The sequence below is a fragment of the Sciurus vulgaris genome, assembly GCF_902686455.1.
Source record: "Sciurus vulgaris genome assembly, chromosome: 2".
In the NCBI taxonomy this organism is placed as follows: Eukaryota; Metazoa; Chordata; class Mammalia; order Rodentia; family Sciuridae; genus Sciurus; species Sciurus vulgaris.
In genome coordinates this window covers 182,886,962-182,912,406 of record NC_136462.1, presented here as the reverse complement: position 1 = coordinate 182,912,406, position 25,445 = coordinate 182,886,962, and the positions used below count along the sequence as shown (strand labels likewise).

The window sequence follows — 25,445 nt, the reverse complement described above, 5'->3', positions numbered from 1 at the left end:
TTTCGAAAAATGTACTGTCAAGTAAGCCACTGTCAGGGACAACTCTAGGAGATTCTAAAGAATTCTGAAGAATGGAACATCAGAATTGTCCTGATAAGAGAATTATGAAAAACAGGAAGTCAGAGTACACTGGCTAATTTTAATGCCATGATTTGAATAACTGCCATTTATTCAAATTAGCATAATATGTAACAACTGTTGCTTTAATTCCACATAAATAGACAGAAAATCCAGTATATTTTATAGCCATTTGCAGGCTGCCTACCTATGTACATACTGGAGTTTTTTTCTTCACTAACTTGACTTAGTTATTAACTTAGCTATTTTTATATATATATATATATATATATTTTTTTTTTTTTTTTTTTTTTTTAATGGTGCTGGGGAATTGAACCCAGGGCCTTGTGCATGTGAAGTAAACACTCTACCAACTGAGCTATATCCCCAGCTATTTTTATACTTATAAATTAGCTTGTTTTGGGAGGAATCTGAGTTTCTTATTTCTCCAACATCAAGCCACCATATAAAATCACAAGCTAGACCTACTGATTTCTCTTTGGGAAAATGAGGAATTTGAATTATGGCATCTCTGTGGTCCTCCACTTGGGGAGTATTAGGAGATTTTTATTTTGTTAAAGCATGAAGTCTTCCCTAACTGGTTTCTTCTTCGCCACACATACTTTTGTTATTTAGCCTTAGCTTTCATCCATATATTATGGCTCCTTGTCTGTATGTTAATTATTTCCAGCAAGATATACTTTTAAAGGAACCAAGAATTATGTCCAATTGCTCTGCTGAAACAGTACACTAGTCTCCCTAGGTACAGTGACCATACATTTTGGTGTTTGGCTGTTGTCTTGCCATAATTATTATGGCATCTCTTTTCATCTGAAAAGTGAAACCATTATCCAGTTATTATGCTGTTTGGATGATGGTCCTCCTGCCCTTGGGTCACAGATGTTTTGCTTGACCTTTGTAGGATTTCATTTTTGTTTTGTCTAATTTTCAATTTAGATATTAAGACCTTTTATATGAAAAACAAATCAGAGAGCTGGGGTTATGGCTCAGTGATAGAGTGCTTGCCTAGCATGTGTGAGGCCCTGGGTTTGATCCTTAGCACCACATAAAAATGAAATAAAGGTTTTGTGTCCATCTACGACTAAAAGATATATTTAAAAAAGAAAAAAAGCAAATCAGAAGCGATGGCAATGCTGTGTTAAAATTTCTACATGGCTGTTATCAGATTCAATGATGGCCACCACTTTTAGGATGATCGGTGTGCATTCAACTCTCTCAATTCATGTATATTGAACCCTGACCCTTGAAAGTATCTGAGCTTTCAGACTCTCATGTATAGAAATATTAAGTATAGTGTGAGTACAAAAAATATTAATAATAATGTAGTTTTCCTTTCTCACCAGCCAAAGGAACCTATATTTCTTTTGAATCTTTTTTTTTTAAATTTATTTTTATTGTAAACAAATGGGATACATGTTGGTTCAGTTTGTACATGGAGTAACAGCATACCATTTGCATATTCATATATTTACATAGAGTAATGATGTTTGATTCTCTTTTGAATCTTTTACTCACCTGAAACATTTAATCATTCAACAAATGTTAATTTCCAGTCCCATAATCAGTGTTTGATAATAGACAGCTTTCATCAGAATCACACGGGGAATTTGTCAGAAATATTACCTCAGTTGAGATCTGAAGGTCCATCAATTTCCATTTATAACAAGTTTTCCCCTAAGTGATTCTTATATCCCTGAAATTTAGAAAACACAGCTATAAAGTATTTATAAAACTTGACTTTATTTGTATATGTTTATTCATGTATTTATTTTACAGTGTTGGAGATAAAATTTGACTTTATTTTTTAGGAGGGGGGTTACTGGGGATTGAACTGACTTTAAATTTTTAAAAAATATTTGCTTGCTTAGTGGGTCTTACTGAAATGTTTGGTAATTCTCTTTGTGTGTGTGGTATACCATAATTGATTATATATGTCCCAAAATGATTTTTTTTTCTTCACAGATTTTAAAAGGAGAATGTCTCCTCGACCTTTCCAATTTTACTGATAATAGGTAAGTATCAAGCACTAATGGCTAGATATTGGATGTATAACAGCCTTCCAGGAAAGATTTGTTAAAATTTATCAAATGAAACATCATATATCAAGGTCACCTCCAGTTCAAATTCCTTCTGCTTTAATGGCATTGAATGGTGGTGTCACTGAACCTTGCTGACTTTAAGTATATTTACGAAACCGTTGACATTTGAAACAGTGGTACTCTGCTGAGAACCTCATGAATGCGCCCATGACTTCCATATCTGATTTTACATTCTTCCATTAACCAGTGTTAGCAAATTCAGGAGGACAGTGTTTCAAGGTCTCTGTTGTTTCTTTAGTGATCAGATATAATTTTCTTTTCCTTTAACTAGTTTCATTTAGCCTCAGCTGGTCTGCAGATTAAGTATATAGTCTCTTTTCACTCATTTTTCAAATTAATTTATTGCTATCAATGTGAAGAATGTCTAAAATTAGATAGGAACCTCTGAGATTGTTTGATGGACAGAGCTTATAAAACCCAGAAAGTCATTAGCTCTCCCACACTATGAACTGTAAATCTATCCTTAAGACTAGATAATCCATTGTATAACTTAGTTTTATTTTAGCAGCTTAAAATAATTCTCTTTCCAGCAAAGCAGTGAACAAAGAGTATGAAGAGTATGTTCTAACTGTTGGTGACTTTGATGAGAGGATCTTTTTGGGAGCAGATGCGGAAGAGGAAATTGGAACACCTCGAAAGTTCACTGGTGACACCCCATTAGGGAAACTGACAGCACAGGCTAATGTGGAGTATAACCTTCAACAGCATTTTGAAAAAGTAATATAACCTAGCCTGACCTCAGTCTTGAATGATCTTTTTCTTTCTCTGTGTGATTCTACTAACAGCAGAAGCATCTTTCAAGTTAAATCTTGAATTTTTCTACTAATTCATATTTCCCATGAAAGCCTTAAAAGGTAATTTTTAAAACTATGCCATTTAGTATTTTTGCCTTGTTTCTTGCTATTAATCATGTTTTGGATACATTGTCCCAGCATAACTGGGTTTGTCATTACGTTGTGTGTCTTTTGACATAAAGAGAAATTTATGCTTTCTTACTATTTTTTCCTTTGCTTCAGCTTAGCCTCTGTCACGTTGCTTTAAAATTTATTTACTTTCCTATCTGTGATACAAATATGCTTTTCTCTGATTTTACCTGTATAACTCTAGAATTAATTGTTAATCACCAGGGCTTAATTCTGTATTTATGTGTGAAATGGTGGGAGGATGAAGTCTGATGAAAAATTCACTTATCTAAAAGATGAAAACCTAAGTTTTGGTCCAAATTCTGCTTTTAACTTTCTTAGCCTAAACAAATTTTTTAACTTCTGTGCCTGTTTCCTCACATATAAAATTGAAATACGTGTGTGTTCTATTTCAAATGAGTTGTTTGAAGATAAAATATTATAGAAAGTGCTTTGAAAAAGTATTGTTTAAATTTCAAGTGTATAATTCAAACTAAGATATTATGAGCATAGTATGACTAAAAATTTGGTGGATAAGCAAAAAAAGCAAAAGTTAGCCACCACTAAGTATGAATAATAAAGATGTTATATGTACTGAATTAAACATATAATAAGGGAGAAAGTAACTCTTTAATCTCAGAGATTTTTATTTTTTATTTATTTTTATTGACAGAAAAGAACATTTGCACCTTCTACCCCACTGACAGGACGGCGATATTTACGAGAACAAGAAGCCGTTATTACTCCTGTTGCTTCAGCTACCCAGAGTGTGAGCCGCTTACAGAGTACTGTGGCTGGACTGAAAAATGCACCAAGTGAACAACTTGTAAATATTTTTGAGTGAGTATCATACTATCATTTTTCTAAATGTTTTCTTAAAAATTAGATTCTTTATTCCATTCTGTTTTTAGTATACTCAGAACTCTTGAGATAGTGAATATACCTCTGGCAGCTTTTACTTTTATCATTTCAGTCTGAAAATATGTTAACCTAAAACCAGATAGATGTACCTATTAAAAGTTTCATATGAATATAGCTGGGCCCAATGGTGCATACTTGTAATCCCAGCTACTCAGGATGATGAGGCAAGAGGATTGCAAGTTCGAAGCCAGTCAGGGTAAATTAGCAAGACTCTGTCTGTCTCAAAATAAAAATTTTGGATTAAGTATTTAGCTTAGTGGTAGAGCATTTGCCTAGAATGTATGAGGCCCTGGATTCGATCCTCAGTACCCCTGCTACCCTGCCCAAAAATAATGAATGAATTAATTAGAGTTTTTTTTGTTGTTTGTTTGTTTTTTTTTGTTTTTTTCACATAAGAGGGTTTATTAAGCAAACAGAGCATCTCCCTGTAGGGTAAGAGAGAAAATGAGAGGAAAAGAGAAAGGGCATGCTCAAGAGAGAGTGTGAAAAGCAAGGAGGAGAGAGAAAGGAAGTGAGTAGGAGAGAGAAAGCATGAATGTGAGAAGAGGAAGAGAGAAAATCTAATTAGAGTTTTTAAGAACTGAGGATGTAGGGCTGGGGAGATAGCTCAGCTGGTAGAGTGCTTGCCTCGCAAGCACAAGGCCCTGAGTTCGATCCCCAGTACCGTGCCCAAAAAAAAAAAAAAAGAACTGAGGATGTAGCTTAGTGGTACAGGACTTGTCTGGCATCCACCAAAAACAAGAACAACAAAAATATCTACTATATATACATATACATATATATATATATATATATGTTTATATATTGTATGTGTATGTATAAACATTATTTCATACGATTATAGACTTTTGAGTGTTTTTAATTTTTGTAGTTATAGATGGACAGCATGCCTTTATTTCATTTTCTTTTTTTTAATACAGTGCTAAGGATCAATCGAACCCAGCCTCACACATGCTAGGCAAGCAGTCTGCCACTGAGCTGTAGCTCTAGCCTCAAGTATATCTTAAAGTTTATTTAGCTCTGACATTCTACTCTAGTTAACTACCTTGTTATGTATGTTTTTTCTAATTGACTTTAAATAGGTTCAATTTAAATGTCCATCAAAGTCAAAACTGATTAAATATTGGTGGTACAGCTATAAAATGGAAATTTGGGTAATTTTTTAAAGATGTAAAGATGGATGTAATGATTTGGGGACAGATCTTCAGAAAAGTACAGCACATCCCTGATTAGGTATAGGGAATTGTGGAATGGAGAGATTTAACTAAATTTCAGAAGAGAAAGCAAAGCCCTGGTCCTCCCAAAGTTTAGCATAGTACCAGTTGAACTCTTCCCCCTGTTCCCCAGACCTTCAGGTTGTAGGAAAATAGACAGAATAATCCCCAGTCTCAAAAAATAGCTGAGAAGATAAGATAAGCAGTTTGCAGGTAAGGTAGAAAGATTGTCTTGTAGATCTGCCCTTCATGGCAGTTGGTCCATACTGAACTACTCACTTAAGCATTAGTAAGTTGAAAAGAAGTGTCAAGGCAACTATATGAACATTTTGTAGCAAAAAGTAAAGAAAGGAATGAAGCATAGAATGCAGAAGAACCTAGACAAATAGATGAAAAAATGTCTTGTGTCATTGGAAGACATAATGCTGTTTAAATATCCATACTACTCAAAGTGATCTATACATTTAGTGCCGACCTTATCAAAATCCCAATGGCATTTTTTGCAGACATAGAAAAATCATTCTAAAATTCATATAGAATCTCAAAGGATCACAAATAGCCAAAACAAGGTTGAAAAAGAACAAAGTTGGAGGCCTCGTACTTCCTTATTTCAAAATATATCCTAAGGACTGAAGAAATAGCTCGTTTTGGAGAGTGCTCGCCTAGCATGCGCAAGGGCCGCAGTTCGAATCCCCCGCACCTCAGGGGGAAAAGAAAAAAGAAAAAAATATATTGTAAATCTGCAATAATCAAAACAACATGATATCAACATAAAGACCTGTAAACCAGGAGACCAGAACACAAAGTTCAGAAATAAACTCTCATATATATGCTCAAATGATCATTGACAAGGGTACCTAAACTATGCAGTGGTGAAAGGAGTCTTTGTTTCAACAAATGCTTTTAGGTAAATGGAATATCCACATGCAGAACAATTAACATGATACAGTTTTTGAAACTTAATAAAAATGCATTAAAAATCTAAATTTAAGACCTGAAACTGTAAGACTCCTAGAAGGAAATATGAGGGGGATGCTTTGTTGGAATGAACAGTGATTTGTGTGTGTGTGTGTGTGTGTGCGCGTGCGCGTGTGTAAAAAGCAAAAGTAGACAAATGGGACTATCAGACTTCAAAGCTTATGCAGCAAAGGAAACAATCCACTGAGTGAAAAAGCAACTTATGAAATGGGAAATAAAATTGCAAGCTAATTTTAATTTAAGATCCAGAATATATAAACAATTCCTACAACTCAATAACAACAACAACAAAAAAAAAAACGTGATTTGAAAAATGTAGAAAGGACCCAGATATTTCTCCAGAGGAGATAAACAGGTGGCCAATAAGCTTATGAAAAAAATGCTGAACTTTACCAAATGAGGAAATGCAAATCAAACCCACAATGAGAAGTCACCTCATATCCATTAGGATGGCCACATCTCCCCACCCCCATTACCAAAAATAGCAAATGTTGGTAAGGGTGTGCAGAAATTGCAGCCCTTGTGTGTAGTTGGGAGGGTTGTAAAATGGTGCAAATGTTATGAAAACTGAAGTTGCTCAGAAAAGCAAAAATAGAGTTAGTATAAACTCCTGCAATACAGCTTCTGGAAATATATCCAAAATAAAATAGGATCTCAAAAGGATATACACCATATTCAATGCAGCATTATTCAAAATAGCTAAGACTTGGTAGCAACTGAAATGTCCATGGACAGATGAATAAAGAAAATAGTTTGTACATACAGAAGAATATTATTTAGCCTTAAAAAATGAAGGAAGTCTTGTCAGATGTTATAGCATGAATGAACCTTGAGTACATTATGCTAAATGAAATGAGCCAATCATAAAAAGACAAGTACTGTATGATTTCATTTATATGAGGTACACAGAGTAGTAAAACTCACAAAAACCAAAGTTTTAATATGTAAAAAATATATGAAATTTTACATATCTTTATATTATTTTATATATAAGTAAAGCTTTGTTTACATTTGTAGGTTTACAGCTGAGAATAGAACTTTGGTCATTAAAAAGCAAACTAATTTTTTTATTTGTTCTTTTTAGATATACATGACAGTAGAGTATATATTAGCATATTATACATACATGGAGTATAACTCATTCTAATTAGTATTCCATTCTTGGGGTTGAACATGATATGGAGTTTCACTGGTCGTGTATTCATATATTAACATAGGAAAGTTACGTGTGATTCATTCTACTGTCTTTCCTATTCCCATTCCCCCCAAACTAATTCTTTATTTTATGTATTTTTTTCTTTTTTAGTTGTAGATGGACACACCACCCCTACTTTATTGTTTTTTTTTTTTTTTTTTAATTTTTTTATTTTTTGTTGTGCTGGGGATTAAACCCAGGGCCTGTGCATGCAAGGCAAGCATTCTACCAACTGAACTAAATCTCCAGCCCATATTTATATTTTTGTGGTGCTAAGGACCAAATCCAATGCTGCACATAGTGCTTTCTAGGCAAGCACTATACCATTGAGCCACAACCCAACCCCCTCAAACTAATTTGTGAAAGAAGAATGTTAATTGTCTGGGTTTTTGCTGGTAATTAGGTTCCTGTTATATTTTGTAGATCTTGTACGCGGAATCCTAAGGAAAATATTATGAAAATAGTAAAAGGGATAGGAGAGACTTTCTGCCAACACTATACTCAATCAACAGATGAACAGCCAGGATCTCACATAGGTAAGAAAAGTAAAGTTGGCACATCATTGAAAATAGATTGTTCCCAAAATTAGAAATTCGGGTTTGTTTACTTCTCTTTATTTTTTTCCTTTTTCTTTTTTAAATTTTTTCCTTTTTTGCAGTGCTGGTACCTCTTATATGTGAGGCAGCTGCTCTCTTGCTGAGCTATACCCCTGTTTTAGTCAGCTTTTTCGCTGCTGTGACTAAATGATCTGACCAGAACAATTGTAGAAGAGGAAGTTTTTTTGCGGGCTCTCGGTTTCAGAGGTCTTAGTCCATAGAAGACCAGCTCCATTCCTCGGGGCTGGAGGTGAGGCTGAACATCATGGTGGATGAGTATGGCAGAAGGAAGTAGCTTACATGTTGGTCAAGAAGCAAAGAGAGTCTTCACTCTCCACATACAAAATATATAGCCCGAAGCCACTCCCCAATTCTAGTCTCCTCCAGCCTCACTCTACCATTTCAGTTAACCACCCAGTTCATCCCTGTCAGGGGATTAAATCACTGACTGGGTTAAGACTCTTACAACCTGATCATTTCTCCTCTGAACCTTCCTACATTGTCTCACATGTGAACTTTGGGGGACACCTCACATCCAAACCATAACATTCCACCCCTGGTTCCCAAAAGCTCGCACTCATCTGACAATGCAAAATATATTTAGTCCATTTCCAAGAGTCCCCATAGTCTCAGTAGTTCTGAGATTGCTCAGAGTTCAAGTCCAAAATCTTTGAGGCTCAAGGCAGTCTCACACTGTGAGCTCCTTAAAATTAAAAGCAATTTACAAATATCCAACATATAAAGATACTGAGTAAACTTTTCCATTTACAAAAATAGGGGCATGGAAAGAAAGGATGGGACTAAAGCAAGACTGAAATCTAGCTGGACAAACAGGCAGATGCCTTGTCTGGTATCTGGGGCATGTGGCATCGTGATGCTCTCTCAAAAGGACTTGTGTAGCTCCACCCCTGTGGCCTTGTTGGTTGCAGCCCAAGTGGCCTTTCTGTTGGCTTGTCTCTGCTCAATATCCTGCAGCTTTCCTAGAACAATGTCCCACGTTATTGGCATTTCTTAATCTTGAGGGTCTTCATTGCAGCGCTGGCTTCCTCTTCAAATCTCCACACTTTGCCTTCCCAGGGGGTGCCTGCAGGGACTCTAATAAAGACCCAGCCCTTAATGTACTTGTACTAGATTCAAGTTTATGTAAGTTTTATTCTTCATTTCTTAACTAGATTGTAATAGCACATGTTCTTCCTTTGTTTCCCTTTGTTTAGACTTTGCTATAAACAGACTAAAGCTGGCAGAAATTTTGTATTATAAAATGTTAGAGACTGTAATGGTTCAGGAAACACGAAGACTTCATGGAATGGACATGTCAGTAAGTAAATCTACTCTTCCACCTTCTGCCAAGAACCAAATGCCCTAGTCTGGGAACAGTGTTTCAGGAGACCCTGTAGGGATGTGGGGTCAACAGTTCATAGCAAATTGGCTGAGATGACATTGTAATTCTAGCTTTAGTTGACTTTGGCACATCTGGAGCTAGCCATGTCTAGGTAGAAACATGAAGTACATAGAATTTATCTTTGGTATACCATTAGCAGTCTTTCCTTTCCCTTTAGGTCCTTTAAGGGTTTTTTTTTGTTTTGTTTTGTTTTCTTTTCTTTTACTTCATTCTCAGCTATCAATAATGAACCCCACACACATACACCTACTATTAAGCTAATTGATAATTAAGATATCTATTTGTCCATACCTCCCAGAATTTCTTGGATTATGAAGTGGCGGTATTTTTTCCTTAAAAAAAAAAAATTACTTGGTTTTCTTTGAACATTTGACCAAGTCTCATCACTTTATCCAAGAGCTACGTAAAAGAATTTTGCTATAGCTGGGCACAGTGGTGCACAGTTGTAATTCCAGCAACTCAGGATGCTGAGACAGGAGGATCATAAGTTCAAGGCCAGTCTCAACAATTTAGCAAGACCATTAGCAATTTAAGGAGACCATGTCTCAAAAAATTTTTTTAAAAGAATGAAAGGACTGGGCTACAGTGTAATGTATTGCAAAGTGCCCTTGGGATTAAGCCCCACTACCCAAAAAAAAAAAAAAAAAAAAAAAAAAAAGAACATGAGAACAGTGGTGAAAGAGGACCTTATCTTCTCTGTGAAATATTTTCTCCTCAGAACTTTTTGTCTTAGCTATTACATCATTTTACCTTCCATTTCGGTGTTTTGATTATTGAATACTTAGCTGATGAAACAATTAACTGTCATTGAAAAGAAAAAACAATCCTAATGCTTTTATTTTGATGGAAATATAAATATTTTATTGTTTGTTCAGATTTCAAAGCAGATTGTTACACACACCTCATTTAAATTTAAAATCTTGTCACTGAATAAGATTAGATGTAAGAAAACTTTACCAGTTTAGGGACTCTTTTTTTTTTTTTTTTTCCTCTCCTTTTTTAATGCAGTGCAGGGATTGAACCCAGGGCTTCAAGCATGCTGGGCAAAGCTTTTATCACTGAGATATATCACCAGCCCAAGGACTCTGACTTTTATCTCTGTAATCTAGCATACGTGTTGCTGTTATAGTTTTCTTTACAGAATGACAGAGACTAAAATTGCTGAGAAATATTAAACTGTGGTCTTTTTCTTCCCGAAGGTTCTTTTAGAGCAGGATATATTTCATCGTTCCTTGATGGCTTGTTGTTTGGAAATTGTGCTGTTTGCCTATAGCTCACCTCGTACTTTTCCTTGGATTATTGAAGTTCTCGATTTGCAGCCTTTTTATTTTTATAAGGTGAGATAATAGGAAAGTTCTTTTATAGTGTGGCAGCATAAGCATTATATTTATCTTAGTGCTAAAGAAATATAGGCGTGATATCTGGAATATATTTCTAGAGGTGATCTAATGCTTTTGAGTGGAATAAGAATAAATGGGAGAGGATGAGGGTGTTAGTAAATTAAGCCAACTTCACAACTTCAGTTTTTTTTTTTTTTTCCATCACTACTTGCAAATGTGACCTGGTACTAACTACTTTAACTTTAAAGTTTCCATATTTATGAATGAAAATCATAATCCTATTAACTAGATGTGCAATGAAGAATAAAAACACTTTCTCCAAGGGGAAGGAAAAGGTCTAAAGTTGATTGTGGTGGGCTGGGGGTACAGCTCAGTGGTAGAATAGTTGCCTAGCATGCACAGGGCCCTGGGTTTGATCCCCAGCACTGCAAAAAAGAAAAAGGAAATAAAGGAGGGGCAGTAAAACTAATCATGATTATTCCCTAGAGTTGAGCTAATTCAGTGTGGGTGAGTCTTGCTTACCTTACCCTTTTATTTCCTGTGAGGAGTATTAGAAAAAAAGAAACCTTCTCCAGAAACCTTTTTTTTGCTAGAATGATTAGAAAATGTTAACATTTCTTTTATAAACATGTCATAGCTACTGAGCTGTGTCATCACAGTAACAGCTAATGATATCTCGTTTTCAAATTTAGGACTAATGATACTGATATGTTTATTGGCATGATTTAGTTAATGTTTAGTCATCTGTGCTACTTTCAAACTATTAATGATTAAAAAAAAAATCAGAGTTACGTGTGTGTGTGTGTGTAGCTGGGGATCAAACCCAGGGCCTTTTCCACATGCTAAGGCAAGAGCTCTACCACTGTGCTATGTCCCTAGCCCTAGAATTAACATTTTATACCTATAGTTTGCCTGCATCAGATACAGTTGTAGAAAAGAAACATCATGGGAAAGCTTATCTGTTTGAATTATTGACTGTGATTAAAACATTTTTAGGTTTTTTAGGGGAAATTGATTCTCTGTGCTAAACGTACTTTCATGTGTGTATTCAGACTTTTCCATTAGGAAATTTAGTTTTGCCTACAATCTAAGAACAGTTTGTGTGTGTTTTGTTTGTTTTTCTGGTGCTAGGTATTGAACTCAGGGCCTTGAGTATTCTACCACTGAGCCACCTGTCAGCCCAACAGTTTGTTTTAATTTGTAACATTTGTATTTCATTCAAGAAATTAGGCTGGGCACAGTGGCAAACGCCTGTAATCCCAGTGGTTTAGGAGACTGAGGCAGGAGGATCTCAAGTTCAAAGCCAGCCTCAGCAAAAGCAAGGCACTAAGCAACTCAGTGAGACCCTGTCTCTAAATAAAATACAAACTAGGGCTGCCAGTGTAGCTCAGTGGTTAAATACCCCTGAGTTCAATTCTAGGTACCAAAAAAGGAAGGGAAGGAGGGAAGGAGGGAGGGAGGGAAGTGAAAGGAAACTAAAGTCTGATTTTTTTCAGGACTCTTTTTTTTGTGTATGTGTGGTGATTAGGATCGAATTTAAGACCTCACACATGGGAGGCAAGTGCTCTACCACTGAGTTACACCCTCAGCCTTTAATTTTAAACCTTTGTTTCTGTTTTTTTACCACATAAATAATACACGCCTATTGAAAATAAACAGAAAATACACAAAAATGTGAATATTTAAATCACACATTATAATCTAGTTATTAGTAATAATCACTTAATATTTTTCGCCTATACACAGATTTTGTTCTAGATATTTTCCCTTATTAAAGTAGAACAATAGTATATATAAGTTAAGTTCCTTTTTTTAAAAGCAGGCCTTCTTACTTTATTTTTCTTTTGTAAAAACAATACATCCTAGTCATAGCTACTGCCTGGGTCTTCTGCACAGAGTCTCTGGTGTGGATTTTTATAAAATGGTCAGTGAACTCCTGATAAGGATACTTGGAGAACACAGTCTCTTTCCAGAGGTCAGAGTTCAGGGAGCTATAGGTATTTGCAGTGGAAAGGCAGCCTTGATGAAGTTGCCCAGGGTGTCAGTGAAGACCCTGACCAAGATGCAGCTATTGTCAGTTCCTACCTTCAACTGTAGCCTCTTGGGCATACAGGCTGATAGGATGCCAGTGCCTCTGGGTGCAGGGATGAGGTGTACCAGCATAGAGCCACAAAAGCCTGTCATCTTGCAAAGAACAATGTGAGGATGGCGATCTTGTTTCCCCAGCCTGCCCCATTGAGGTCTCTGTAGACCACTTAATACTCAGACTGACATGGGCATTATAGTCCCCAGGGGACTAACGTGTTGAACCTGAGTCTGCTTTTGTACCAGCATCATCTCTAAAACCTCATTCTTGAGGGAAATACTCTCTAGAAAAAGTCAGTGATCTCTGATTTCTTAATGGGTAGAAAGATAGATCTCAAGGGATTTGACCTTTATGTCTTCAAATAAACAGCCCAGATTGACTCCACAAGCTTCCTGACCCCAGCCTATCTGCCATGGCCTCCGATTCCAGGACTCCAGGGTCCTCTCCCTGAACCACAGTCATTCACCACGTGGTGTTTTCTTGGAGAAGAAGCATAGTTACTTTTCAATAGTTCATTCCTTCTGTTCATTTGAGATATTGGAAAGAATAGTCTGGGAAGGGACAATAAACTAAAAATTAGAACTAAACTGGAAACTCAATACCTAACTTCTACTCTTAGGCTGTTCACCATTTTCTGTGTATCATTGCCTCAATTTTTCATGTGTTTAGTAAGATGTGAAAAGAGTGTGTGAAAATATTTTATTAAAGACTTCAAAAACTTCTTTGTAAATTAAAAAATATTAGCAAGCCTCAGAATTATGGCCCAAAGATGACAAGGTTCTCTGACACAGAATAAGATCAGAACCAGTCATGCTGTAAACCCAGACTAGAACTGATTGCTTGAAACACATTGCCTTCCCAACTTTCTCCTCTCCAGGTTATCGAGGTGGTGATCCGCTCAGAGGAGGGGCTCTCCAGGGACATGGTAAAACACCTAAACAGCATTGAAGAACAAATTTTGGAGAGTTTAGCATGGAGTCACAATTCTGCACTGTGGGAGACTCTCCAGGCTTCTGCAAACAAAGTTCCTACCTGTGAAGAAGTGAGTCAGGGCAAGGTTAATAATCCCATCATTTTTTAAAATTACAGCTTTATTGAGATATAATTTATGTGTCATACAACTCACCAATTTAACATATACAGTGGTTCTTAGCATATAGATATATGCAGCCATCACCACAGTCAATTTGAGAACATATTAATCACTTCGGTAAGAATCCCACATCCTTTGGCTATTGCTTCCTCTCCTGCTACCTTCTCTCTAACCAAAGTTGCTCTGCTCTCTGTGTCTAATACACGTTTGCCTATTCTGGACATTTCATATAAAGTGATTCATACAATGTATAGTCCTTGGTGACTGTCTTCTTTCACTTGATGTTATATTTTTAAAGTTCATCCCTCTTATAGCATATATCAATATTTCACTTACTTTTGTCAATTTTTTATGTATTTTTTAACACATAAAAAATAGATAGACCTTTATTTTATTCATTACATCATGTGCAGGACTGAGGATTGAACCCAGGGCCTCACACATGCTAGGCAAGCACTCTGCCACGGAACCACAACCCCAGCCCCTCTACCATTCTTTATTCATCCATTTATCAGTAGATAGACATTTGTTCATTTCTACCTTTTGGTTCTTATTAAAGATGCTGCTATGAACATTCAGGCACAAGGTTTTGTGTGGGCATGTTTTCATTTTTCTTGGTTGTGGAATTGCTGGATCAGGTGGTCACTGTTTAAGCTTTTGGAGAACTATCAGACTGGTTTCTAAGTGGCTACAATTTTGCTCCCATCATCGGTGGGTAAAGATTTCAGTTGTTCCACTTCCCTACCCATGCTTGTTAGTATTTGTGTTTCTTTTTTCTTTTCTTGTAAGCTATATTTAGTTGTAAATGGACACAGTACCTTTATTTTATTTATTTTTATATGGTGCTGAGGATCAAACCGAGTACCTCATGCATTCTAGGCAATCGCTCTACTACTGAGCTACAACCTCAGCCCAGTATCTGTGTTTCTGGTTCTGGCCTCCTAGTAGATGTGAATTGGTATTTCATTGTGGTTTTGATTTGTATTTCCTCAAGTTCTCTAGGTTGACTTTTCACTTTCTTAATATGGTTATATATTGAAACACAAACATTTTTAATTTTGATGATGCCCAGTTTATCTGTTTTTTCATGTATTGTGCTTTTGATGTCATATCTGAGAAACCAGTTAATCTCATTTTTAAGTTTTCAAATGTTGAAAGATTTCATCAATGGTATTTAAATTAAAAAATCAAAAGTTTGTGCAAAAAGTTCTCAAGTATATTTAACAGCTCCATTTCATGTGAAAAGGGATTTTTCCCTCCATCTCTGTTATTCTTTTATAATTCTGATCTTTTGATGCCTCTTTGCTTTTCTGTCTTATTTTGCTTTACTAAACTTCTTGATTTTTTTTCCCCTAATCCATACTAATGGAAGAACTGTCCAAGAGCAGAAAGAATTAAAAACAGGATAGTTTCTTGAAATTTCTCTTTCAGCTAGGCACAATGGAAATCACTTGTAATCCTAGTGATTTGAGAGGCTGAGTTACATCCCCAGCCCTTTCTATTTTTTATTTTGAGACAGGATCTCACTAAGTTGCTTAGGACCTCACTTAGTTGCTGACACTGGCCTCAAGCTTGTGATCCTCCTGCTTCAGCCACCTACACATTGAGGGTTATAAGCATGAGCCATGGGGCCTTGTGATTTTTTTGTCTTTTACAGAAGGTCAGCTTTTGATATCCATCAGTATATGTCCATTAGAAAGTGAAAAAAAAAGCTGTGGGAGGTCAAGAAATATAGTACGATTATGGGCAGATTTCACATTCTGAGTCTCAGTTGTCTTGCCCCCAAATGAACGATGCGAGTGTCTACGTCATAGGTTTACTCAAAGTAGTCATTAGCTTACACAGATAGTAAGAGTCAAATGAACTCATATGTTTAACAGCATTAATTGAGCATTTTATTAAAGTTTTTACATTTTGCAAAGAAATAAGTAAAGGGAAATAAAACAGTAAAAAGTTTAAGAAAACTTTTTTTTCCTACGTTTTAGTCAGTGGGTTTGGGTTTATCTATTTGTAAGGCAAAGGGTTTTTGTTTTCTACAGGTTATATTCCCAAATAACTTTGAAACAGGAAATGGAGGAAATGTACAGGGACATCTTCCTATGATGCCAATGTCTCCTATAATGCATCCAAGAGTCAAAGAAGTTCGGACTGACAGTGGAAGTCTTCGAAGGGGTAGGTTCAATGTTGGTAAAATAATGGAAAAATAACAAAGATCATTTTTGTCAGAGAAAGTTTTAAGTCTTGATAATATGTAATTGCGAAATCTAGGTTTTTTTGGCAGGGAGGCACTGGGGATTGAACTTAGGGGCACTCGACTGCTGAGTCACATCACCAACCCTATTTTGTATTTTATTTAGAGGCATGGTCTCACTGAGTTGCTTAGCACCTTGCTTTTGCTGAGGCTGGCTTTGAACTCATGATCCTCCTGCCTCAGCCTCCCAAGCTGCTGGGATTACAGGTGTGTACCACCCTGCCTGGCCTCTCCCACGTCATTTTTAATAGTGTTGGCACGCACACCACCATGCCCAGCATAAATTTAATTTCTTCATCAGGATTTGAGAAGGGGCTTAGTGCTTCCAACACCTTTATGTGTCATGTTGTATTTTTTTATATTAAAGTAAAAGGATTTCCAATCTTGATTTTTTTTAAATTGTTTATTTTTTAGTTGTAGATGGACACAATACAATACCTTTATCTTATTTATTTATTTTTGTGTGGTCCTGAATATGGAACCCAGTGCTTCACATGTGCTAGGCAAGAACCCAACCACTGAGCCACAACCCCAGCCCTAATCTGATTTTGAATATGATATTTTTTAAAAATTATAGTATCTGCTAGGCATGGATATTGCAATTTTTAAATTGCGGGCACATGCTTATAATCCCAATAACGAAGGAGTCTGAGGCAGGAGAATCACAGGTTCAAGGCCGACCTCAGCAACTTAGTGAGACCCTAAATTAAAATAAAACTATTTTAAAAAAAGGCGGGGATGTAGCTCAATGGAAGAGCACACCTGGATTCAATCTCCAGTACTACAAAAAATAAATGCAATATAATATAATGTAGTATTAATTATTGTAGAAATAATATTTTGAACTTCTAATAAGCATATTTGACTTTTCCTAAATGCTAATGGGAAACAATTTAAATAAACTCATAATTACTTTTCCAAATTTGACAAAAGTTCTATTCTTCCTATGTCTCTGTATGTTTCTATAGAAAGATAAATATTAAAGCAAAACAATTCATACTCTCTTTGGGATGCTTAAGTTCATCTAATAAATGACTAACCCTGGGGCTGGGGTTGTGGCTCAGTGGTAGAGCACTTGCCTCACCTGTGTGAGGCACTAGGTTCAATTCTCAGAACCACTATAAATAAATGAGGGGGGCTGGGGAGATAGCTCAGTTAGTAGAGTGCTTGCCTTGTAAGGACAAGGCCCTGGGTTTGATCCCCAGCACCCAAAAAATAAATAAATAAATAAATAAAATAAAGATACATCAACAACTAAAAAAAAATTTTTTTTAAATGACATCTCTTAAAATTGTTTATTTTGAGCCTTATCAATGGAAATCTTTTAGTGCATTCTTCATTGTTTTCTCTTCTGACATAGCAAACTGACATGTGCATCTTTTGGACTATATTACTCTTTAATTTTTGAAAATGAGTTAAAGAAATCTGTCCCCACAATATCTCTGAACAAGTCTCAGATGAACAGGTATTCAGATTACATAGAAGGTAGATCTGCATTCATTTTTGGACTCTGTATGTGTGTCTGCAGTCTACAAGCTGTGTAGGATGTTAAAAATGTGCATACTATAAATACAATTCCATATTATATCAATGGGGATAATTATCCTGTTACAAAATGTGCTCTTCTTGGGCTGGGGTTGTAGCTCAGTGGTAGAGCACTTGCCTAGCATGTGTGAAACACTGGGTTTGAGTCTCACACTGCATGTAAATAAGCAAATAAAATAAAGGTCCATCAACAACTAAAAAAATTTTTTTTAAAAACTCTTCTTACTTTCAGTTATTAATGTTTAGAGAGGTGGAATTTTTTTGTTTTTTTTTCCCGGTACTGGGGATGAACCCAGAGATGGTCTAACTTGAGCTATATTGCCAGCCCTTTTTAATTTTCATTTTTTTGATACTTAGTTGCATGGGAGGCCCTCAAGCTTGCAATCTACCTGCCTCAACTTCTCAAGTAGTTTTAATCACAAGCATGCACCACCATGCCTACCTAGTACAAATATTTTAATACAGCATGAGTTGAAACATCAAGGGTTATTTTCTTCTTAAAAGCCTTACCAGGCTAGGATGGCAGTGTACCTCAGTGGTAAAGCACTTACCTAGCATGCAAGCGACCCTGGGTTTGATACCTACCACTGCAAAACAAATTGAAACTTACCAACAATAATTTAACTTACAACTAAGTATCTTTTCTGTTCCTTAGCATATTTTCATGTTTCTAAGTTTGGGTCAATTTTTCGTTATATTCCTTAAATTTTTTAGTCTCTACCATAGCTTTTCCAATATTGTGCTGAGAAAAGAATATTTCAAAAGGAGTTTACAGCTAACTTCATGCCTGTAACTCAAGTCTCCTCCTTGAAATATCACCTTTGAACATTCCTGTCAGATTCAAGGACCATCTTGGATTTTTTTTATCTGTAAAACATCTAAGTAGACTCTTGTAAAGGTTCATGAAAACTACAGTTGATATTTTTACTTGTTCACGGAGTTCTGAAGAAGTCAGGACTATTTTCATAACCAGAATAATGGAAAGATTTTTATTAAACCATGACTATGTTCCCAATCATCTCACTAATACCGAGTTTCCAAATCATTGCAGAGGTAATTTTTGTATTTTTAAACATTTTGAAAATAGATTATTTACTGTCTAATTATCTAGTGAATGAAAAAACAAACACCAAAATGCCTTCATTTATAAGTGAAGCATATTATTTATATACCTGTGAAGAAAAAATTGGTTGAGGAAAGTGGGGAGGAACTGTGGAAAAGACGTGGGGTTGAAAGAGGCTGGAACCTGTGCACCTAGTGGGTAAGAAATGGGAAGCAGGATAGGTCAGCAGAGTCCTAGCACCTTTACTGAGGGCTTTTGATGGATCTGTTACAAATGATTTTGGGACCTGCCACTGTGGCTCAGTGGTAGAGTGCTTACCTAGCACGTATGAGGCACTGGGTTTGATCGTCAGCATTGTATAAAAATAAATAGATAAAATATAAAGTTATTGTGTCCATCTACAACTAAAAAAAATTTTTTTAAAGATAATTCTCTATCTACTAAATCAGAAGACCACAACTACTGCTTTAAACAGCTTGAAGCATGGGTGGAGGCAAAACTGTGACACCACTGATTTCTGCTTTCCTATCCCTTTTTCTCAGGTGCCATTTACTAGGTGCAGTTGTGAGACAAATGCTAACTGGACTGTTTCTTTAGTGGTCATGTCATTCTACCTATCAGCTTCTATTTTATCCTTAATATTTAGCTCCTTTACTATAGTCAGAGGTTTAAGAATCTAGGAAGATGAGCTATAATAGTTTTCACATTTTATTCTAATAACTTACTTTATGCCTCTGTTAACCAACTAGACAGGATATTCCATGAGGTCCGAGGCCACATTAGTCACTGCTACATCCCTAGTACCTAGTATATGAATGAGTTAACCTGATTTATTATTTTGGAATGTATTTCAAACTGTTTTAAATTTGTTTTTGTCTTTATTAGATATGCAGCCATTGTCTCCAATTTCTGTCCATGAACGGTACAGTTCTCCTACTGCAGGGAGTGCTAAGAGAAGACTTTTTGGAGAGGACCCCCCAAAGGAAGTGCTTATGGACAAGATTTTGACAGAAGGAACAAAATTGAAAATTGCTCCTTCTTCAAGCATCACTACTGAAAATATATCCATATCCCCTGGGCAAACTCTTCTAACAATGGCCACAGCCACAGTACCAGGGACAACAAGACATAAAGTTACAATTCCATTGCACGGTAACATTTTAATGCACTTAAAAATCATATTTTTTTCTGATCTTTTCTCATGCTTCTCTCTCTCCTACTCACTTTCTCTATCTTCCTTGCTTTTCCACTCTCTCTAGTGCGCGCCCTTTCTCGTGTCTTGTTCCCTTGCTTTTCCTCTCATTTTCTCTCTTACCCTGCAGGGAGACACTCTGTTTGCTTAATAAACTCCCTTATATGGAAAAAAAAAAATCATATTTTTTTCTGAGTTAGGAAAAAATCTAAGCAATGTCTTACTAGATTTGGATCACATCATCTTTCTAACTTAGCATTTTTTTTTTCTCAAATCTACCTTTTTTTTTAAATAATAGACTTGATTTTTAGAGCAGTTTTAGGTTCACAGCAGAATTAAAAGGAAGATGCAGACCTTTCCATCCTCACACACACACCTCCCCACCATCAACGTCCTACACTAGAGTGGTACGTTCGTTAGGTTGATGAACCTACACTGAAACATCATCCAAAGCCCATAGTTTACATTCAGGTTCACTCTTGGTGTACATTTATGGATTCTAACTATATTGACATATATTTACCACTATAGTATCATGCATAGTGTTACTGTCCTAAAAGTCCTTTGTGTTCCACCTTTTGTTTTAAACCTGTACTGTTTTTTGAATTTTCACATTTTATAAATTCATTACCCTTTTTTAAGGACTTGTTTTGTTGTCTCAGCTTTCCAAATGAGTGTATTGAGCAAGAATTTTGTATTTTGATTAAAAACTTAAGTCAAAACAGAACAAAATTTGCCTTTCCAAAATAAATTTAAAGTATGAGAACATTACAGACACATACAAAAAAGAGAACAAAGTTGTTGGTTTTTTTAAATTAATTTTTATTGTAAAATGGAATACATATTGTTTCTCTGTACATGAAGTAAAGGCATACCATTTGTGTAATCATACATTTACATAGGGTAATAGTGTTTGATTCATTCTGTTATTTTTCAAAGTTTGTTTTCTTAATTCCAGTATAAGTAAAAGAAAACAGAATATTCTCATTTCAGGGGAGAAATGAAAAAAGAAGAATAATTCAGTTCTAATTGCAGTTACTATTTTGTAGTCTTCCTCTCCTTTTCTAACTTATACTAACATATAGTAACATACTACTATACACAGAGACATATATATGTTTGTGTGATATAATTTTGTTTATATAATTGACAAACTGTATGTAATTGACAACTTTCGGAACATATGCCTCATTTCTAAAACTGAGAACTCTTGCTCATACATTCAGGTGTTGCAAATGATGCTGGAGAAATCACACTGATACCTATTTCCATGAATACAATTCAGGAATCCAACATTGAGAGTCCTTTATCACTTACTGCTCAGTCGTTAATTGGTGCTTCTCCAAAACATGTTCATCTGACTAAAGCACAAGAGGTTCATCTGACTGGAATAAGCAAACCAAAGAGAACTGGGTCCTTAGCACTCTTTTACAGGAAGGTAAGTGTTGTTATAGTGTATGAAAAGAGCTCATTTAATCAATGTAAGATGAGAACAAATGTTGCCTTTTACAATTTTAAAAAAAAAAATTTTTTTTAGTTGTCAATGGATTTTTTATTTTATTTATTTATATGTGGTGCTATCGAACCCAGTGCCTCACACGTGCTAGGCAAATGCTCTACACTGAGCTACAATCCCAGCCCTAAAATTTGCCATCTTAACTGTGAGTGGCACACAATTGTAATCCCAGTTACTGGGGAGGCTGAGGCAGGAGGATTGTAAGTTCCAGGCCTGCCTAGGCAATTTAATAAAGTTAAAAGAATGGAGCAGTTGCCCATTGCCTCGTGGTAAAAGCATTTGCCTCACATGCATGAGGCCCTGGGTTCCATCCTAGCACTGCCAAAAACAATAAATTGAGATCTTAACTTTTTTTTGATACTGGGGTGTAGCACAGGGAAGGTCTATCGCTGAGCTATATCAGCCCTTTTCATGTTTTATTTTGAAAAAATCTCACTTAAGTTCCCAAAGCTGACCCTCAAACTTCAAATTCTCTGCTTCAGACTCCCAGGTCACTGGGATTACAGGTGTGCACCACTACACCCAGCCATCTTAACCATTTTTAAGTGTATAGTTTAGTGTTAAATACATTCGTATTTCTCTGCAGTCATTTCCACCATCCCTCTCTAGAACTTTTCATCTTCTCACTCTTCTCCCTTCTCCCCCAAGCTCCTGGCAAACACCAATTTATTTTGTGACTCTTTGAATATGATTACATACCTTATGAGTAAAATTATATAATATTTTGTCCTTTTTGTGACTGGCTTATCTCACTAAGCATAATACCTTCTGGGTTCATCCATGTGGTAACATGTTAAAATTGCTTTCCTACTTAAGGATAAATAATACTCCATTGGGTATATACATAATAACATAACATTTTCTTTTTTTTTTTTTTCTTTTTTCTTTTTTTGCAGTGCTCAGGGACTCGTGCTTGCAACGCAAGCACTCTACCGACTGAGCTATCTCCCCAGCCCTAACATTTTCTTTATCTGTTCATCTGTCATTAGACATTTGGGTTGTTTCCACTTTTTGTCTATTGTGAATAAAATGCTGCTATGAACATTGGTACTGTTTGAATATCTGCTTTCAGTTCTTCTGGCTATACCCCCAGAAGTAAAAAAAGAATTCAGTATTTAATTTTTTTAATAACTTGCATACTGTTTTTTACAGTGGCTGTACCATTTTATATTCCTTCTAGCAGTACACAAGTTCGCCTTGCCAATGCTTGTTATTTTCTGGATTTCTAGTTTTTTTTGTTTTTTTTTTTAAATAACCATTTAATGGGTATTAAATAGTATCTCATTGTAGTTTGGATTCTCATTTTCCTTATTGATGTTAAGCCTCTTTTCATGGGCTTAGTAGCCTTCTATGTATCTTTGGAGAAATGTCTTTTCAAGTATTCTGCCCAATTTTTTTTAATAAGTTTGTCCTTTTTTGGTTGTTTTTTGTTTTTGCTTTTGTTTTTTTTTGGGGGGGTTTGTTTGTTTTGGTTATAGATAGACACTATTTACTTATTCTTATGTGGTGCTGAAGATCTAACCCAGTGTCTCATATGTGCTAGGCAAGCTCTCCACCACTGAGCTACAACTGCAGCTCCTCTGACCAATTTTTAATTGGATTTTTCAGGTTTTGAGTTATAGGAGCTCTTTAAATATATTCTGGATATTAATCCCTATCAGATACATAATTTATGATATTTTCTTCCATTCTGTGAGTTGTTTTTTCATTTTACTGATAATATCCTTTGATGCACTAAAAAATAAAAAGGACAAGTGATGTAGCTCAGAAATAGAGTACTGCTGTGTTCAGTCCCCAGGACCAAAATAAATAAATAAGTAAATAAGAACCCAGTTTCCTTCTGGGGTCTTTTGATTCTTCTCAACACAAGGTTTCTGACTCAACCCAAAATAATTGCTTTTACTCTAGTGTATCAAATCATCAGTCCAGGGGTTGGGGATATAATCAGTTGGTGGAGTCCTTGCCTAGCATGCCCTAGGCCCTGGGTTCAATCCCCAGCACCACCAAGAAAAAAAATTCTGGCCAGCAGGAAGTAGAGCCTGCCCTTTACCTTTAGAACCCTTCCTGGACGTTATATACACCAGTGCTGCTTAGAATTTTCAAGAGGGCAATTGGCAAGAGTTTCATTACTGTAGGAAAAAGAAGAGACCAGACACTAGAAAACAACTCTGGTTGTAGGAACAACAAATACTCGTTTTCTTTTGTTGCTTTCAACTGTAATTTACTTATTTTCATTTTATTTGTGAATTTTCGGGCAGTTGATTCTCCAGATAATTTTATTTTGCACAGAAACCCTTTCTTTGAAGCATTCCACAAAAGTCTAAATAAAACTCATGAGAACAAGGCTGCTTCAGTTGGTAGGTAGGGTGATTCAGGGAGACTTGCCTCTTTCTCCACCTCCTATTGCCTTTTCTCCTCTACCACTTCATGCCCACCTGCCACCTGTGGCTGTCTAACTTATTTGCAAAACTGAGTTTTGGGCTAGGAGTGTGGCCAGCAATAGAGGCCCTTGCCTGACATGTATGAGGCCCTGGATTTGATCCCCAGTACACAAAAACAAAATAAATGAGTTTCCAAATGCAGCATTTTCCCTATCTGTTTCACAATTTAAATTTTAGAAACACTAAATCAGGCTGGGGTTGTGGCTCAGTGGCAGAGTGCTTGCCTAGCATGTGTGAGGCACTGGGTTTGATTCTCAGCACCGCATAGAAACAAAATAAAGGTCCACTGACAACTAAAATGTTAAAAAAAAAAAAAAAAAAAAAAAAAAAAAATCACTGCCTCTGGTAATGAATCTAAGACTGACAAAAAAAATAAGACTTGCATTTGTGAATTATTGTTGGTGGCGGGGCGGGGGTAATACTAGATATTGAACCCAGAGGCATTCTACCACTGAGCTGCATCCAAACTCTTTTTAAATTTATTTATTTTGAGACAGGGTTTTGCTAACTTCCCCAAGGGTGACCTTTGAATTTGTAATCTTCCTGTCTCAGCCTCCTAAATCACTGGAATTATAGGTGTGTACCTCCTTTCCTCACTATTTGTGAATTCTTAATTCTAAAATTTGTTTGAGAATCTAGATTTTGCTTTTATTCCTATCTATTAGATAAACTAAGACAATATTTTCTACTAAAAGGGAATTGAGGAGCTACAGGTATAAATCAGTGGTAGAGTACAAGCTTATTTAGCATGTTTGAGGCCCCAAGTTCAATTCCTAGCAACAAAAACAAGAAGAAAAAGAGAAAGAATTGGGGGGGGAATGAAATGACTGAATCTATAATAAATTCATAATAACCTTACTTGAGTAAATTGTAGCTATTATCCATGCCAGACTCAGTGATGCCGGTACTTTATGCCTGAATGGAATTTATTATGAATTTTTTTGTTAGAATGAAAAGCCTTCCATTTTGTGTGTGTGTGTGTGTGTGTGTGTGTGTCTCTACAGCATTAGATAAGCACTGAGAAGATAATCACATGTTTCTTAATTAGGTATTTTTAATTTTTCTAGCTAGGACTAGAAAACATTCTCTCATGAATATAAAGTTCTGGCATCTTTCCTTTTGCTCTAACCCACTGGCTCCTGTTTGTCTCATGGCCAACTGGACAGGAAACAAAGGGATAGAATGCAGAAAATTATTTTGCTATAAAATGAATCACTGGTGCCTTTGGAATCAAGTACTTGTTTCTCTTTGTATCAAATTAGCTTATGGAAGCCAGGCTCAGTGGCACACCTGTAATCCCAGCTGCTCTGGAGGCTGAGGCAGGAGGATTGCAAGTTCAAAGTCAGTCTCAACAATTTAGGCCCTAACAACTCAGTGATACCCTGTCTCTAAATAAAATACAAAAAAGGGGTGGAGACTTGCCTCAGTGGTTAAATGCCCCTGAGTTCAATCCTCCATACCAAAAAGAAAAAGAAAAATAACAAATGAGTCTATTGAGTAGCTTTAATTAATTTTTAAGGTCAATTTGTAGAT

General features: G+C 36.0%; 1 protein-coding gene across 8 annotated transcripts in view; it reads left to right on the top strand.

Moving 5' to 3' along the window:
- The window catches only part of RBL1 (RB transcriptional corepressor like 1), a 67,825-nt gene that overhangs the window by 19,838 nt on the left and 22,542 nt on the right, over nt 1-25,445 (top strand). For 7 of the 8 annotated variants that reach the window (XR_013761978.1, XR_013761979.1, XR_013761980.1 and 4 more), the window contains 10 exons: nt 2,041-2,090; nt 2,708-2,894; nt 3,753-3,919; nt 7,811-7,923; nt 9,198-9,301; nt 10,585-10,722; nt 13,689-13,868; nt 15,944-16,076; nt 19,649-19,915; nt 21,182-21,393. Coding sequence is in view for 5 of the 8 variants with exons in the window: in XM_079128133.1 (XP_078984259.1) it covers nt 2,041-2,090; nt 2,708-2,894; nt 3,753-3,919; nt 7,811-7,923; nt 9,198-9,301; nt 10,585-10,722; nt 13,689-13,868; nt 15,944-16,076; nt 19,649-19,915; nt 21,182-21,393 (1,551 nt within the window). In the remaining 3 variants the exon portion in view is untranslated. The remainder of the gene's footprint in view (nt 1-2,040; nt 2,091-2,707; nt 2,895-3,752; nt 3,920-7,810; nt 7,924-9,197; nt 9,302-10,584; nt 10,723-13,688; nt 13,869-15,943; nt 16,077-19,648; nt 19,916-21,181; nt 21,394-25,445) is intronic. The other variant, XM_079128137.1, reaches the window with a different exon arrangement.